The sequence below is a fragment of the Mesoplodon densirostris genome, chromosome 6, assembly GCF_025265405.1.
Source record: "Mesoplodon densirostris isolate mMesDen1 chromosome 6, mMesDen1 primary haplotype, whole genome shotgun sequence".
NCBI classification, from domain to species: Eukaryota; Metazoa; Chordata; class Mammalia; order Artiodactyla; family Ziphiidae; genus Mesoplodon; species Mesoplodon densirostris.
In genome coordinates this window covers 1,932,628-1,947,098 of record NC_082666.1, presented here as the reverse complement: position 1 = coordinate 1,947,098, position 14,471 = coordinate 1,932,628, and the positions used below count along the sequence as shown (strand labels likewise).

The 14,471-nt window shown below is 66.9% G+C and overlaps 1 protein-coding gene across 1 annotated transcript in view; it reads left to right on the top strand.

Moving 5' to 3' along the window:
- Window positions 1-14,116, top strand: part of KCNT1 (potassium sodium-activated channel subfamily T member 1) — a 40,226-nt gene extending 26,110 nt beyond the window's left edge. The window contains 13 exon segments of the mRNA XM_060101523.1: window positions 838-943; window positions 2,440-2,612; window positions 2,983-3,054; window positions 3,160-3,294; window positions 3,472-3,583; window positions 7,142-7,243; window positions 7,631-7,714; window positions 7,808-7,930; window positions 8,260-8,280; window positions 9,024-9,351; window positions 10,724-10,786; window positions 13,799-13,883; window positions 13,996-14,116. Coding sequence (XP_059957506.1) covers window positions 838-943; window positions 2,440-2,612; window positions 2,983-3,054; window positions 3,160-3,294; window positions 3,472-3,583; window positions 7,142-7,243; window positions 7,631-7,714; window positions 7,808-7,930; window positions 8,260-8,280; window positions 9,024-9,351; window positions 10,724-10,786; window positions 13,799-13,883; window positions 13,996-14,116 — 1,525 coding nt within the window.
- The last annotated feature ends 355 nt before the right edge of the window (window positions 14,117-14,471 follow it).

Genomic DNA, 14,471 nt, shown 5'->3' with positions numbered 1-14,471 from the left:
TGGCCCGCTTGGCAGGGTGGCTGCCCTCTGAGCGTGGTCTGCAGAGGTCACAGACAGGGGAGCCCTGGGTGAGGTGCCATCCGGGCCTGGAGGCCACTGGCCCATCCTGAGCCATCATGCTGCCCTGGGTTTGGGCCCAGGTCTTCCTCTGAGATTACGAGACAGAAGAGACCCCAGTGTGTCCCCAGGTCTTGGCCACTTGGCCTCGTCCGGGACAGACAGGTGGCGCCCGGCCCCAGGGCCACGGCCAGCCGCCGGCCTGCACAGCCGATGCCTCCCAGCTGGGCTGTCACCGCGGCCACTCTGCTCCTGCCTTTGCCCCGTGGTGGAGTAAACGTGCTTTTTAAACACAGGCTGCCGGGGACTGGCTCTGGGATCGAGGGGCCCAGCAGGGCTCCTGCACACCTGGGGCAGGTGGCGGGCTGGCCTCGGACGCCACGTCCCTTAAGCCAACCGGAGGTGGAGCGGGAGGCCAGCACCTCTCCAGGCGGCCTGGGGGGACAACCATGGCAGGGCGACCGCCGCGTGTGTGTGCGCGGGGCACCGTGGGGACGGCGGGGGGAGTACAGCCTATGGGGTGACCAGCTTGGCCCAGGGGAGCCAGTGGAGCGGGGACCACGGGCCAGCGTCTGCCCCGGTGTTGGGGTGCTGGGCCGTCAGAGCCCCTTAAGGTTCTTTCGTGGCCTGTGTAAGCTCGTGTGTGTGTGTGTATGTGCACGTGCATGCGTTGCATGCAACCTCACCTGGCCCAGTCAGGTCTGCGGGGGTCTGGCACCCACCCCCGTGTGGCAGCCTAGGGCCCGAGGGCCAGGCTGAGGCTCCTGTCTCTCCCCCCAGGTACGTGAAGGGCTACCCCCCCAACTCGCCCTACATTGGCAGCTCCCCTACCCTGTGCCACCTCCTGCCCGTGAAAGCCCCCTTCTGCTGCCTGCGGCTGGACAAGGTGGGTCACGGCAAAGCTGGGGAAGGGGCAAGGACGCGCCAGGGACGTCCCGGACCCGCCTGCCCTCCCCGACGTGTCTGTTGTAGGGGCGCATTCTCTCCCTCCCGTATCCACGCGCGCTTGCTGAGGCGAGGGTGCCCCTCGTACCCACCGTCCACTCACCACGACCGGCCTGGCCCGCAGCCCACACTCCACTCGCCCTCCTGTCCCAGGAGCCCTCGCTGCCCTTCCCGGCCAGAGCCACAGCTTGTCTCCCTCCATCTGGACGCTCCCTGCCCCTTCCCCTCCCCAGGGTCTCTGGGCCTCCGTGTTTTGGGTTTGGTGGAGCGTCCCTGGGCGGGGGGCGGGGCGGGGGGGTGACTCGGCCCCTGTGTCGGGGGCTGGACCCCCCAGAGGTGCCACGTCCTCCTGGAGGCCTCCCTGTGATGCTGCCTTAGAGCACGTGGTACGGGTGCCTCGCCCACCCAGTCTCTCTGCTGGAGGAGCTGCTGTTTGGCTTTTGCAGTTAGGACGTCGTTTGTGGGGAGATGCATGGGGACCAGGTACACGAGCCGGTCTTGACTGAGCTCCCCCGATGCGTTTCCGCCCCAGCCGACGGTTCGCTGATTCCACTTCCTTCTGTGCTTATGTCAGCTTTTCACTGGGAGAAAGCGCTTCTCCTTTCTTAGCCACTTGTGTACATCAGTGTGGCCTCACTTGTTCACTCAGAGGGCAAACCAGTTGGTCGTTACTCCTACACTGGCATTCCATATGGTTCACGCTGGTTTTGACACGTGGACTTTTGCTGGTGGGTCCTCAGGCTGGCCTCCCGGTCCTTCCAACATGTCCCCTCATCTTTGAACGTGTCCATGCCTTTGAACCCACGGTGCCCCCCACTCCCCGCATCTTGTTCCTGCCTTGCTCCAGTCCTGGAACCAACTGCTCCTCCAAGAAACCTGATTCCTTTTAGTGGAAACCACGTTTAGAAATAAGGTCTGGGCACTTGGTGTGCTCACTGCTGCTTTGTATCTGAGTCTCTCCACGCAGAGAGCTAGAAAGTGTGTGTACACACAAGCACATACGACCAAATGTGTATGCACACAACCAAATGTGTGCACACACACACACAACCAAATGTATATGCACACGACCAAATTTGTGCACAACCAAATGTGTGCACACATGCACACATGACAATGCGTACACACATGACCAAATGTTTGCACACATGCACACACGACTGTGTGTAGGCATACGACCAAATGTGTGCACACACACAACTCATCTGTCCGTATCTGCATCTGCTAAGACCGTGTGCTCGCACAGATTCCTCCCTTCCCTCCTGGACGTGACCTCTCCCGCAGTGGCCCCAGGTCACACTGTGCTCTGTGCGGCAGGCTGGTGGCCTGTAGCCCCATGAGGCCAGGTGGCTGGCGACCAGGTGCCATTTGGCCGAGGACTCCACCCCAGCACTCTCTCTCCCTCCCTGGTGGCTGATTCTGGCGTCTCCCCCGCAGGGCTGCAAGCACAACAGCTACGAAGATGCCAAGGCCTACGGCTTCAAGAATAAGCTGATCATTGTGTCGGCGGAGACAGCGGGCAATGGGCTGTACAACTTCATCGTGCCGCTCCGGGCCTACTACCGGCCCCGCCGAGAGCTCAACCCCATCGTGCTGCTGCTGGACAACAAGTGAGGGGCAGAGGGCACCCCAGACCTTCGGGAGGCAGGGGAGCAGCCCCCGGCCCTTGGCAGTGCTCCACCGTCCTCCAGCAGGGCTTCTCCTGGCCCTACTGGGTCCCCACGACCGTGAGCCCCCAGGGGCCAACCTCCAGCACTGCTACCCCAGAGGCCTGGCAGCTCAGAGGCCGGGGTCCAGCCGAGGCTGTCCTGACCCCTGGGCCCTCGGTTTCCCCGTGGGTACAATCAAGAGCAGCCCCACTGGCCTCTAAAGGCGCCCCTGGTCCCACACGCTGCGGTCCTGGGGCCCCTGCTCGCCCAGGTCAGGGCTGGGCTGGCGGCAGAGCAGGGTGGGCGCCTCCAGGACCTGCTGTGCCCACAGGCCTGACCACCACTTCCTGGAGGCCATCTGCTGCTTCCCCATGGTCTACTACATGGAGGGCTCCGTGGACAAGTAAGACGCCGCTCCGCAGGAGGACCCCTGCCCTCTCCCCTCCTCCCCGGGCGGCCAGGGCACAGGGAGAGGGGGCAGGACGCACCCAAGGCTGTCTCCCCACAGCCTGGACAGCCTGCTGCAGTGCGGCATCATCTACGCCGACAACCTGGTGGTGGTGGACAAGGAGAGCACCATGAGCGCCGAGGAGGACTACATGGCCGACGCGAAGACCATCGTCAGCGTGCAGACCATGTTCCGGTGCGACGCGCGGGTTGCCCTGAGACCCCCGCCCACGTCCGTGACCGGGACCCGCTCTGAGCCCCCTGCCCATGTCCGTGACTGGCACCCGCCCTGAGCCCCCCGCCCACGCCCGTGACTGGGACCCGCCCTGAGCCCCCTGTCCATGTCCGTGACTAGGACCCGCCCCCCACCCAGGCTCTTTCCCAGCCTCAGCATCACCACGGAGCTCACCCACCCGTCCAACATGCGGTTCATGCAGTTTCGTGCCAAGGACAGCTACTCTCTGGCTCTTTCCAAGCTGGAAAAGGTGAGCAGCCCCGCCCGACCTGCCGAGCTGAGGGCTTCAGCCCCTGCACCACAACCTGGAGGGAGTGGGCGACTGGGGCCATGGGACGCCTGGGTGCCTGCCCTCCTCCGGCTAGGGGGCTCAGAGACCTGGGCTCAGCCCCAGCACGAGGCTCTTCAGTGTGTAGCCCGGAGGCCTCAGGGTCATCGGCCAGGAGCGGACATCGTCCCGCTAAGGCCGGGCCTGGCCGGGCCTTGTGTGGGGCAGAGGTTGCCCATCACGCCAGAAATTACTAGCCCAGGTGACACCGGCCCCGACACCGCGCCCAAACCTGAACTGTGTCCGTTCTGTCAACTGCCCATCAGGGACGTGCTCGTCCCGGTACAGACGGGGTGGGGGATAAGGGGGCACAGCTTGCCTCAGGTCACACAGCAGTGCGGTGGGACAGCTGAAGTCGGCTGTCTGCTTCTCGGGCTCCAGGAAGGGCATCAGCTGGGCTCAGGTGTGGAGCCCAGGGACACGGGCGGCGCGGGCCTGGTGGTGCCACCCTAGCACGTTTGTGGGCCCCAGGCCGCTGCCCGGGTCAGTGCAGCACTACCCTCCACCAAGGAGCAGGGCCGTGCTCAGGCTGCCTTGGATGAAACCAGGAAGCAGGTGGGCTGCCACGGAGGAGACCCTGGCCGCTGCGGTCGGGAGCAGTGACCATTCCCTGGGAGCCTGGGCTGAGGTCCTTGTCAGGGGACGGCTTGCACTTGCGTGGCTGACCCTGTGCCACACCGAGGAGGACACCCGAACGGCCGCTCCCCCAGGACAGGCCTGGCCACCGACAGCAGACAGAGGGACAGCATGGGAGCTCTGAACCCAGACAGACAATGGAAGTGAGTTCCCCCAGGAGGCCCGTGGTGGCCCTGGAGCTCCTTGGATGGCAGCCGGGGGCCTCAGTCAGCGGCCCGGGAGCTCGGGCCGTCCTGCTCTTGGAGGAGGCTTGGCCTGCACCCCACGCGACGGCCCACTGGACCCCCCTAAACGCCCCCTTGCAGTGACCCGTGAGCTGAGACTCCCTCCACTCAAGGCTGGGCCGTGGCTTTGGAAGTCGGCCTCAGCAGCCCCCGCCGGACTGTATCCAGGCGCTCGGGCCAGTCTGATCCAAGCATGGGCAGGGGTGACCAGCACAGAATTGGGGTCAAGGCTGACATCCTGGCGCTGGTCCTCACTTGCTGCCTTCCCTCGAGCAAACCCAATTCCCCACAGGCCTTGCACCCCGACCTGTTCCGGAGGTGGGCGTGAAGTAGGTCCATCAGCAAACACCCAGCAGACGTCCTCCCACTCCCCTTTCCTTGCACGGCAGACATCGCTAATCCACCTCCCACCCCCTCCCTCCGTGGCAGGCATCACCACTCGATCGCACCTTCCTCTGCAGCAGCATCGCCAGGGGCAGGTGCGGGCAGCCCACTCCCCACCTCGTGGGTTCACGGTGGGAGCCCCGTCCTGTGGTTTGTGATCTGAAGAGAAGTCAGGAAGTGAGCACGTGTGACCGTGGGCGGCTGCAGCCTTGGGCGCTTGCTGGCTGAGGTCCACGTGGGGCAGGGCTGAGGATGGGGCAGGGGGGCGGGCAGAGCCACGTGATGCCACCAGTCTCGGGAGACGGAGCTGGCGCGCCCACCCCGCGCAGAGTGGATCCCGCGGAGGATGGGGAGGGAAGATGGGATCGCGCTGTACATACAACCTGCATAAGACAAGTCCTGTTAAATGAGTAGAAACTGAAGGAACGCTGGAAATGTTCCCGGCATTCAGATCAACGTGCTTCCAAGAGGTCGCACTGGCCGGGGGGGTGATTCAGGCGCAGAGGGTGGCGTCCGTGTCTCCCTGGAGGGTGTTCTCAGGAAGATGTCCTAGAGTCGGGGCTCCCCGCCGCATCCCAGGACACAGGCTCCCAGTGGCGTCACCGTTGTAACAGTCTCAGCGCCTGTGACAGTGACCTCGGCCGGGAGCCCATTCAGACTGGCTCCCCTTTGGCAGGGCCCCAGACGCCCGTCCAGTCAGGCGCCTGCTTCCCTCCAGCCGCGTGGTTCTCAGGAGGGCTCGTCCTCATGTGTTCCCATGTTTCGCTGTCGCGTGCGACCTCGGAGCTCGGCTGAAGCCTCTGGACCCTCCACGGCTGCTACAGCGTGGACAGCGTGAAACCAGGGCCCTCGTTCAGAAAGCAGGAAGGTCCTGTGAAGCCACTAAAACGTCAGGCCTCTTCCTTCCTCCTCCATCTCCCGACCGGTCCTGGTTCTTTTCTTCTCAAACTGTTCATTGTTCTGAGTGAAGGGAAACTGACAACGTTAATGATCTCGGGAATCCTCCGTTTGTCCTCATAACGTGCGCCCTGGGCTCTGAAGGCCGCCGTGGGAAGACGCGGCCTGGGGTCACCACGCCACGTGGCTCTGGTTCCGTGGCTCTTACGTGATAACGCAGTTTCCCTCCTGGATGCCCGCGTGCCGTCCAGCACGCCCTCGGGCTCCCTGCTGGTGGGGAGGGACAGAGGTGAGGCCTCCTTCCCCCGGCGTCTGTCGGCCCCGCTGTCCAACCTTGCAGCAAGGAGGCTGCCGAGGCAAGGAGCAGCCCCAGTGAGAAGGGCCACGAGAGGGCCCTTGGTGGTCTACGAGGCCCACCTTGTCTGTCTGTCTGAAGCATGTTCTGGTCCAGCAGGAAGGACAGTCTCACGGGCTCGGAGCCACCTCTCAGCCACAGGCCGAACTGGTGCGGTGGGGACAATGCCCCCAGGAAGCCCCCGCCCTAGCCCCGGAACCAGCACAGGGTGGGGAACACGATTCATTGAAGGATCCTGAGAGGGAGGGGGCCCTGGTTCACCCGGGGGCCACACGCCATCACCAGGGGTCTTGCAAGAGGGAGGCCGGAGGTCAGCGTGGAGGTGGAGGAAGGGCCAGAGGCCAGGGACGTGGTCAGCCTCTGGAAACGGCGAGAGGGGGAGGAAAGGGTCGTCCTCTGGGGCCGCCGGCCGGAGCACGGCACTGTGACGCCTGATTCCAGCCCCTGAAATCCGTTCAGACTTGCAGCGTCCAAAACCGACAGAGTAAACGCGTGTGGTTTTCAGCTTCGGGGTTTGTGGTCGTCTGTTCCTCGGCCACAGGAGCTGTACACAGTGGGTCTAAGGGACCCACGTGGAGCCTCGCGACGCCATGCATGCAGCACAGGCAGACACGTCTATCTCTGCTCACGCGCGTGCCCTGCCGTCCCCTCCATTTCGCTCACGGACTCGTGCTCCGGGGTGAAATTACCGCAAGGGTTAGGGTTCCGCGGTGGCAACGGCAGGGCATTAAGCCAAGCACAGGCCCCCGTTTCTTCCCAGCAGAGCGCGAGTCCTTACCCCCGGCTCTGGCCCCCCGTGTGTCTGGGGGGACGCATAGCTGGGTGCTCGGCCTGTGGTTGGCCGTCTGCTGTGTGTGTCCACACACTCGCCCTGCACACGCGTGTGCACGTGCACACACCCCGTGCACGCGGAGGCCCCTGGGCTGCCTGCCCCGCGCGGCCGCAGCCACGGGCACCAGCCAGTCTGAGCCCCTCGTCCTGCAGAGGGAGCGGGAGAACGGCTCCAACCTGGCCTTCATGTTCCGCCTGCCCTTCGCCGCCGGCCGCGTCTTCAGTATCAGCATGCTGGACACGTTGCTGTACCAGGTCAGCAGGGGCGGGGGGCCGGCGCCCGGCGTCCAGTCCCAGTCCTGAGCCACGTGCCCCTCGCCGAGCCTCCAGCCCTTGGGTCCCCAGGAGGCCAGCCAGGACTGGGCGGCTCTGGGCCCCATCCCTGCCGGGGAGCAGCAGGGGTCCACCCAAGTGTCCCCGGTCCTTTCCTCCCAGGAGAGAGCTGCCTGGGGTCGGCTCCCGGCAGCCTCTGGGTTTCTGATCCCTTTTGACCTAGTGAGCGACCCCGGCCAGGAAAGGCCGCCGGCTCTGTCTGCTGGGCGCACCGCATGAGAGGCTGTGGGTGCCCGGCGGGCGTGTCCAGGGGATGCGGAGGCAGATCTGCCTGCACCGCCTGGCCTCACCGCGGCCCCTCCTCTCCAGTCCTTCGTGAAGGACTACATGATCCCCATCACCAGGCTGCTCCTGGGGTTGGACACCACGCCGGGCTCGGGCTACCTCTGTGCCGTAAGTGCCTGGGCCGGGCGGGCAGGGCGGGCGGGCCCTGCTGGGGAGGGTCCTCCTGCCCGAGGCCGGCCCAGCCCAGGCTCCCCGTTCCAGATGAAGGTCACAGAGGACGACCTGTGGATCCGCACCTACGGCCGCCTCTTCCAGAAGCTGTGCTCCTCCAGCGCCGAGATCCCCATCGGCATCTACAGGACCGAGTGCCACGTCTTCTCGGAGGTGCGGGGAGGGGAGAAGGGCTCCCCGAGGCGGCCCTGTTTCTCTGTGGCTTGGGCCACCCCACTTCTAGTTTGGGGATCTGGGCCTTTGCCGTCAGGCCCTTTTGGGGTCAGGCCCACATACCTCCATACGTGGACATCCCCTAGGTGGCTGTGACCCTCCCCCGTGGGGGAGGGGAGGCTCGAGAGCACCGTGGGGCCCCTGTGCCGCCCGCTGGAACTGCAGAGGGTGGCCTGCCCACGGGTCCTGAGTCCACGAGGGCTCAGGCAGCCTTGGGGGTCAGGGCAGGAGCCCCACAGGTACCCAGGCTGCCCTGGTTTCCTTTGCAGCCTCACAACCTCAGGGCCCAGGTGAGTGGTCCCTTCAGGCCCACAGGGGTTCACTTAACACGAGTCCCGCCTGGCAGGGGCGCAGGGCCCTGGGCTCTGGGTGACAGGTCAGGGAGCAAGGCCCCAGGATGCGCCAGCCAAGGTGCAGCTCAGAGAGGGCTCCTGGCATCACCCCAGCCCCCACACAGACGGGGAAACTGAGGCCCAGGACGGGAAGCCCAGGCCCCCCCAGCCCCCAGGACATCTGCCTTTCATGCCACGGCCCCCGTCCTGGCAGGTACCCCTTCCTCCCCGCTGTCCATCCCAATCTCCACACCCACAGAGTCCCACACCCCGACTGAGCCACGCAAGGCCCTGGCACTTCCCAGCCCACCATGCGCCCTGCCCCGCTCTCTCCTGCCCCCCAAGATGAGGAAACTGAGTCACACAGAGGAGGTGCCTACCCCCGGCCCCATGGCGAAGTCAGGACATGCGGGGCCCGGAGAGGTTGAGGGAGGTGCCCCCTCTCACCAGCAAATCAGAGACAGACCTAGAGCCGGCAGTTCGGACGGCTGAGTGGTTTGGGGCTGTGGCCCGGCACCCTCTGCCCAGCCGCAGAGGAAGGCACTGGCGTCCCTGGGCTGAGGTGCCCCCAGGGACTGTGACTGTCCTCCTCCCTGTCACCCCAGCTGTTCCGTGGGTCACCCCAGCCCCTCCCCCATTCCCTATCCCCCCTCCCTGGGTCCCCCTCCTCTCCTGGGCCCTCACCCCTCCTCCCCGGCCAGTCCCAGGTCTCGGTGAGCGTGGAGCACCGCGAGGAAACCCAGGAGGCGCAGGGGCCCTGGGGCTCACAGGCAGGCACGGGCGGCGGCGGCAGCGCCCACGGCCGGCACACGGTGGGCGGTGGCTCAGCGGAGCGCCCACTCCTGCGGCGCAAGAGCCTGCCGTGGGCGCGGAGGCTGAGCCGCAAGGGTGCCCGGCACTCGGGGAAGGCGGCGGCCGAGTGGATCAGCCAGCAGCGGCTCAGCCTGCACCAGCGGTCCGAGCGGCAGGAGCTCTCCGAGCTGGTCAAGAACCGCATGAAGCACCTGGGGCTGCCCACCACCGGCTACGGTAAGGCCGCAGGGCCGTCTGCCCGTCTGCCTTCCTAGCCCGTGCTCTGCCCGCCGGGGCACCCACCCCGCGGCCCGTCAGAGCTCCCCGTGTGGAGCTTCCGCATAGGGCGGCCTCACCCCTCCACTCTGGGGCCTCAGTTTCCCCATCTGTAAAATAAAGGCCCAGGCCGGCCGAGCCCAGCAGGCAGCTCTCCTCCAGGAGGCAGCTGGGGGTGGGGAGGGCTGGGTTGGGCTCCCCGAAAGCCAAGGGCACAGGCCTCGGTCAGGGACAGACCGGCCACCTGCAGCCGGTCCTGCTGGGGTCAGAAACACAGGGGCCCATTGCGTACTGTGAGAACAAGAACAGGGTGTGGCAGGGAAAGCCCAGAGCCCCCGGCCACCCCTCCCCTTGCCCTCCCAGCAGCTGGAGCTCGGGGTTACGGGGGCGGATCTGGGGGCCGCCCGTCGAACGGCCGAGCACCAAAACACTGTTCCCGGGCCACGGGGGCCCCACCGTGGCTCCCGGCGCACGGCCACCCCATCCCTGCGACTTCAGGGCGACAGCGCCAGGGCGTTTGTCTTCATCGGCAGATTTCCTCCGTAGCTTGTTTTGGGGAGAGGTTTGGGACGTGACCGTGAACGGGCCTGGGGTGCCCTGGCTCGGCCAGAGGAGAGAAGCCCACCCCCTCGCCTCACTCCACACTTGCTGCCTCCGTTGATGGGGCCGGAAGGGGCCCAAGCCCCCCACCGCCGCCCAGCCTGGTGAAGGCTCTGGCCTCTGCTGGGTTCCACCTCGGGGACTCTGCCCACTTCCCAGGCCCCTGGCTCTGTCCCCGGGCGCCCACCTCCTGGGTCAGGGACCCCTGAGTCCCCTCCAAGTGGGATGAGGCAGCCCGGGCTTCACCCAGGAGCTGCCCAAGGGTCACCCGGGCCCGGCCATCTGCGGGGCCCGGGGCGGACGGCCGCCCGTGAGAGCTGCCCAGCCCCTCCCGGCCACACCCTGGCCTCACCACTGACCTCTGTCCCCTCTCGGTGTCCCCTCCCCGGGAGGGTGCTGTCACGCCCCTTCTGGGTGGCACACTGACTGCCGGGGCTCCGAGTGCGGCGTCCCGTGTTCACGGCCCCGCATCGCGCACTGGCAGAGGCTCCAGCCCAGCCGAGCCCCAGAGCGGGCGCCCCTGGGTGGGCACTCGGCGCTCCCCTGGGCCTCCTCACCCCCTGCCCCCCCACCAGAGCCTGGCAGATGAGGGGCCGACTTCTGTTCAGGGACAGACGGGCCTCCCGCCTTGCAGCCGGCCCCGTCCCCCTCCCCGCTGCCACCTCCTCTGCGCTGCTTGTTCACCTGTCTCTCTCTCTGTTTCTGTCTGTCCCTCTTCCTGTGTGTTCCGTAGAGGATGTAGCAAATTTAACAGCCAGTGATGTCATGAATCGGGTAAACCTGGGATATTTGCAAGGTAATTCTGCTCCGGTGGCCGGAGTCTGGCAGAGGGGCAGGCCAACCCTTCGCTGACGGTCCACCTGGCGGCCGCCCGCCCCGGCCAGGCAGGCAGACAGGACAAGACACGAGAGAGGCTCCCTACAGGCAGGGGCCCACGAGCTCCCAGGCCGCCCCACCGCAGGGACCTTAACTTTCCTCCTTCATTTGCTGACTTCGGTACTGACCCTAGTACCCCAGCCCCTCTGCCCCGACTGTTGTCCGAGAGAAGCCCTGCCCTGAGCACGCAGGTGGCCATCGGCCTGCAGCCAGCCCCTGGCAGCCCACCCAGCTCTCGGGAAGCACCCAGATGGAGGGTCCCAGGCCAGGGTGCCCGTGCCCCAGTGTGGTGGAGCACGGTGAGGCCTGGGCTGGTGCCTGGGGCCTTGGGGTCTGCTGCACCCTGAGCCTTTGGAGGGCCACCCAAGCCCGGTGGATCGTTGACCTCTACGCCCCAGGTGGGGCTTTGAGAGGGGGTTCCCTCTCCAGTTGAGGCAAAGCCCGTTTGTACCCCATTCTCATGGGGAGGCTCAGGTGCTGCGGGGGGCCCCCTGTGTCTTCCAAGAAGACACCCCACAGTCCCCAGACGTGCCCCCAGACCCCAACAGAGGTCAGAGCAGAGTCCAGGCCCCAGGCCTCACTGCCGGGACCCCTTCGCTCCCTGGGGGCCCCTCACGATCCGGGGAGGCTCAGAGCCCACACGCCCCGGCCCCCTGGGGTTAGGGGTGACCCCAGAGCTGACGGGCCTCCTGAGCCCAGGTAGGTGTTAGCTCAGGTGGGACTGGACGGCCAGGGGTAGACCCAGGCCCAGGAGCGAGAAGCTCCGGGGTTCACGGCGGGGGAGCTGCTGGGGGCCGGCCCAGCTGGGCCTGAGCAGGTGAAGCCCTGGCATCTCTGGGGTCCCTGTGCTTTTCCTCACCCAGCACCCCACGACCGCATTCACAGCAGAGCCCCCAGGCCAGCCCAAGTCCAAGCCTGGGGCTTCCGCGAACGGGGTGGCTGCGTCGCCCCCCTCCCTGCACCCGGCTGCACCCCTGCTCCCCGCCAAGGCTCCCAGGCAGGGGTGGCCGCACCCACAGGCTCCCAGGGTGGTGTCTCCTGAGCCCCCACCGACATGCGGACACCGAGAGGTGCCTAAGCCAGGACGTAAAACCAGAGGAGAGGCTGACCCTGGGGGGCTGCAGGGCAGTCAGTCCCCCGGGGAGGGCACCGCAGCGGCCTGCCTCTTGGGGGAGGGTGCTACAGTTGCCCCCAGTGCACGGGGGAGAGTGAGGCTGTGGTCAGGGTGGGGCTCCAGAGGAACGCGTGGACGCCCAGGGCCGGGCCAGGTGTCTGGTCTGCGGGCTGAAGGAGGAGGGCCTGCGCAAGGCTTGCAGTGCCAGGTATGGGGTGCGAGGGGGAGCGCAGCAGCACTGCCATCGCCAGCCCCCGGCCCCTCACCAGAGCACAGCAGGCACGGCGAGGCCGCCCCGTCCCAGGGAAGTCGGGGTCTGGGCCTCGCGACCGAGCACACCCAGCCCCAGGCGCCACAGCGGGGCCCCCGTAAGCACGGAGCTGGGCCTGCCTCGGGCCGGGAACGCCCGTGATCCATGCCCCCGGGGGAGAAGCAGGGTCCAGGCCGGAGGGGAGGGCCCAGCGAGGCAGGCACGAATCCCCCTCTCCCCGGCCACACAGAGGGGCCCGGCCTGGCACCGGCCTCTCCGTTTCCTTGTCCTGACCACGCGCCTGTCCCCGTGGAGCCGCCCTGGCTGTGGTCAGGGGTGCGGGGTCCCTGAGAGCCTTCGGGAGCCTCCCCGCTCCCACCTGCGCCACCCGCTGCCCCCACCGCCCAGCTCCGTGCTGCCCACCCTGGAGGCACGCAGCCTCCAGCGTGAGCCAACCTGGCTCGTGACCGCGCATGGGGGGCGGGCGAGGGGGTCAGGCCGTCCCCTTCCCGGGCGTGGATGCGAGGTTGGCACCAGCTGATGCCCGTCAGGGTCTGCGCATGTCCGTCAGCTCCCGGGTCCCAGCCTGTGCCCCGACCTGTCCCCAGGAAGCACGCCGCGCTCCGCCTGCCACCGTGCGGGTCCCGAACGCACTGCCAGATACGGCCCTGAACTTATCAGTTCAGAGGAGCGAGCTGCAGCCCCCCGCCCACCTAGTCAGCAGGCAGCTGCCCCAGCTTCGCAGAGAATCCCGCCCCTCAGTGGACTGGCTGGCACCCTCCCAACGGGAGGGATGGTGCTGAGAAGGGAACGGGAGGGGCTGGGGGCAGAGGCCACCCAGGGCCTGATCCAGATGGGGAAACTGAGGCCGCCAGCCATTCGTTTCCTGCCAGTGAGCTTGGGGTCACTGCCAGACAGTGGCCAGCCCTGTCCCTGTATCTGGCCAGAGAGGCACCTGTGAGGTGACCAGGGTTTCTCCAGAATCCACAGCCACCCCGTGGGCTGGACCCCAGGCTGTCTCTGTGACGGGCAGCTCGGACCCCGTGTGTGCCCAAGGGCCCCTCTGGAAGACTGAGCCGGGCGGACTCCGGGCTGGTGCCACGGGAGCAGGTCTTGGGAAAGAAAGGACAAGTCCGAAGCGGAGGGTTGAGGAGGGGTCAGGGGTGGCCTGTATGGGGCGCGGATGCAGGGCACTGGGGGGCGGGGGAGGGAGTGAGTTTGAGGACTGCACTAGGAGTACGGGTGTGTAGGTGTGTGCGCACAGGTGTGCTCCGTGTTCAGGGTCAGTGCATCCTAAGATGCTGATGACTCAGCTGAGCGAGCCGTCGGGAGACCGTGGGAGCCAGTGCCTGCTGCCCTCATGGCCGCCCCCATGCCCGTGCAGCGCGGGGGCCGAGGCCAGTGCCCGGCCCTGCTGGGTTCGCCAGGACGAGGGCTCAGGCAGGACGGCTGAAAGGCCGGGAGGATTCTGCGGCTGGACCAGAGCCGCCAGCTCCTCGGGGCCCCCCAGAGCAGAGGTGGAGGCAGGGGGCTGAGTGGTGACTGCGCGCTGGGCCCTGTCTCCACAGACGAGATGAACGACCACCAGAACACCCTCTCCTATGTGCTCATCAACCCCCCACCGGACACGCGGCTGGAGCCCAACGACATCGTGTAAGTACTGGGTCCCCGGGCAAGTGTGGACACCTGCCCATCTGACGCGTGGGCGTCCAGCCCAGCCTCCCAGGCACAGGGCGACATCAGGGACCTCCCGCCCTCCCCGCAGGTATCTCATCCGCTCCGACCCCCTGGCCCACGTGGCCAGCAGTTCCCAGAGCCGGAAGAGCAGCTGCAGCAACAAGCTGGCTTCCTGCAACCCTGAGACGCGGGACGAGACGCAGTTCTGAGTGCCATGTGGAGCCCTCCGGGCTGACCTTGTCCTGCCAGGGTCCGTGAGCCGCGTGATGCATGAGCGCAGGGCCCCGACCCCCGCCTGCCGCCCAGCCCAGAGCTGCTCCCGGGACTGGACCCTGTGAGGGCCGAGGCTGCCCCGGGCACTGCCAGACGCTGGTGGGAAGCCTTTTTAACCTGTTTTTACAAGTCTATACAATCCCTGGCCCTTTGCACAAACGCACCGCAACTCGTGACCGGGTCTGGCCGCAGTGCAGGGACAGGAGCCAGGCTGGACCGCAGAGGCCCGGGCCTGGGGCTCGCACCGGAGCAGGAGGGCACACCGCAGCCCCTGAACTTGCCCGTTTCCAC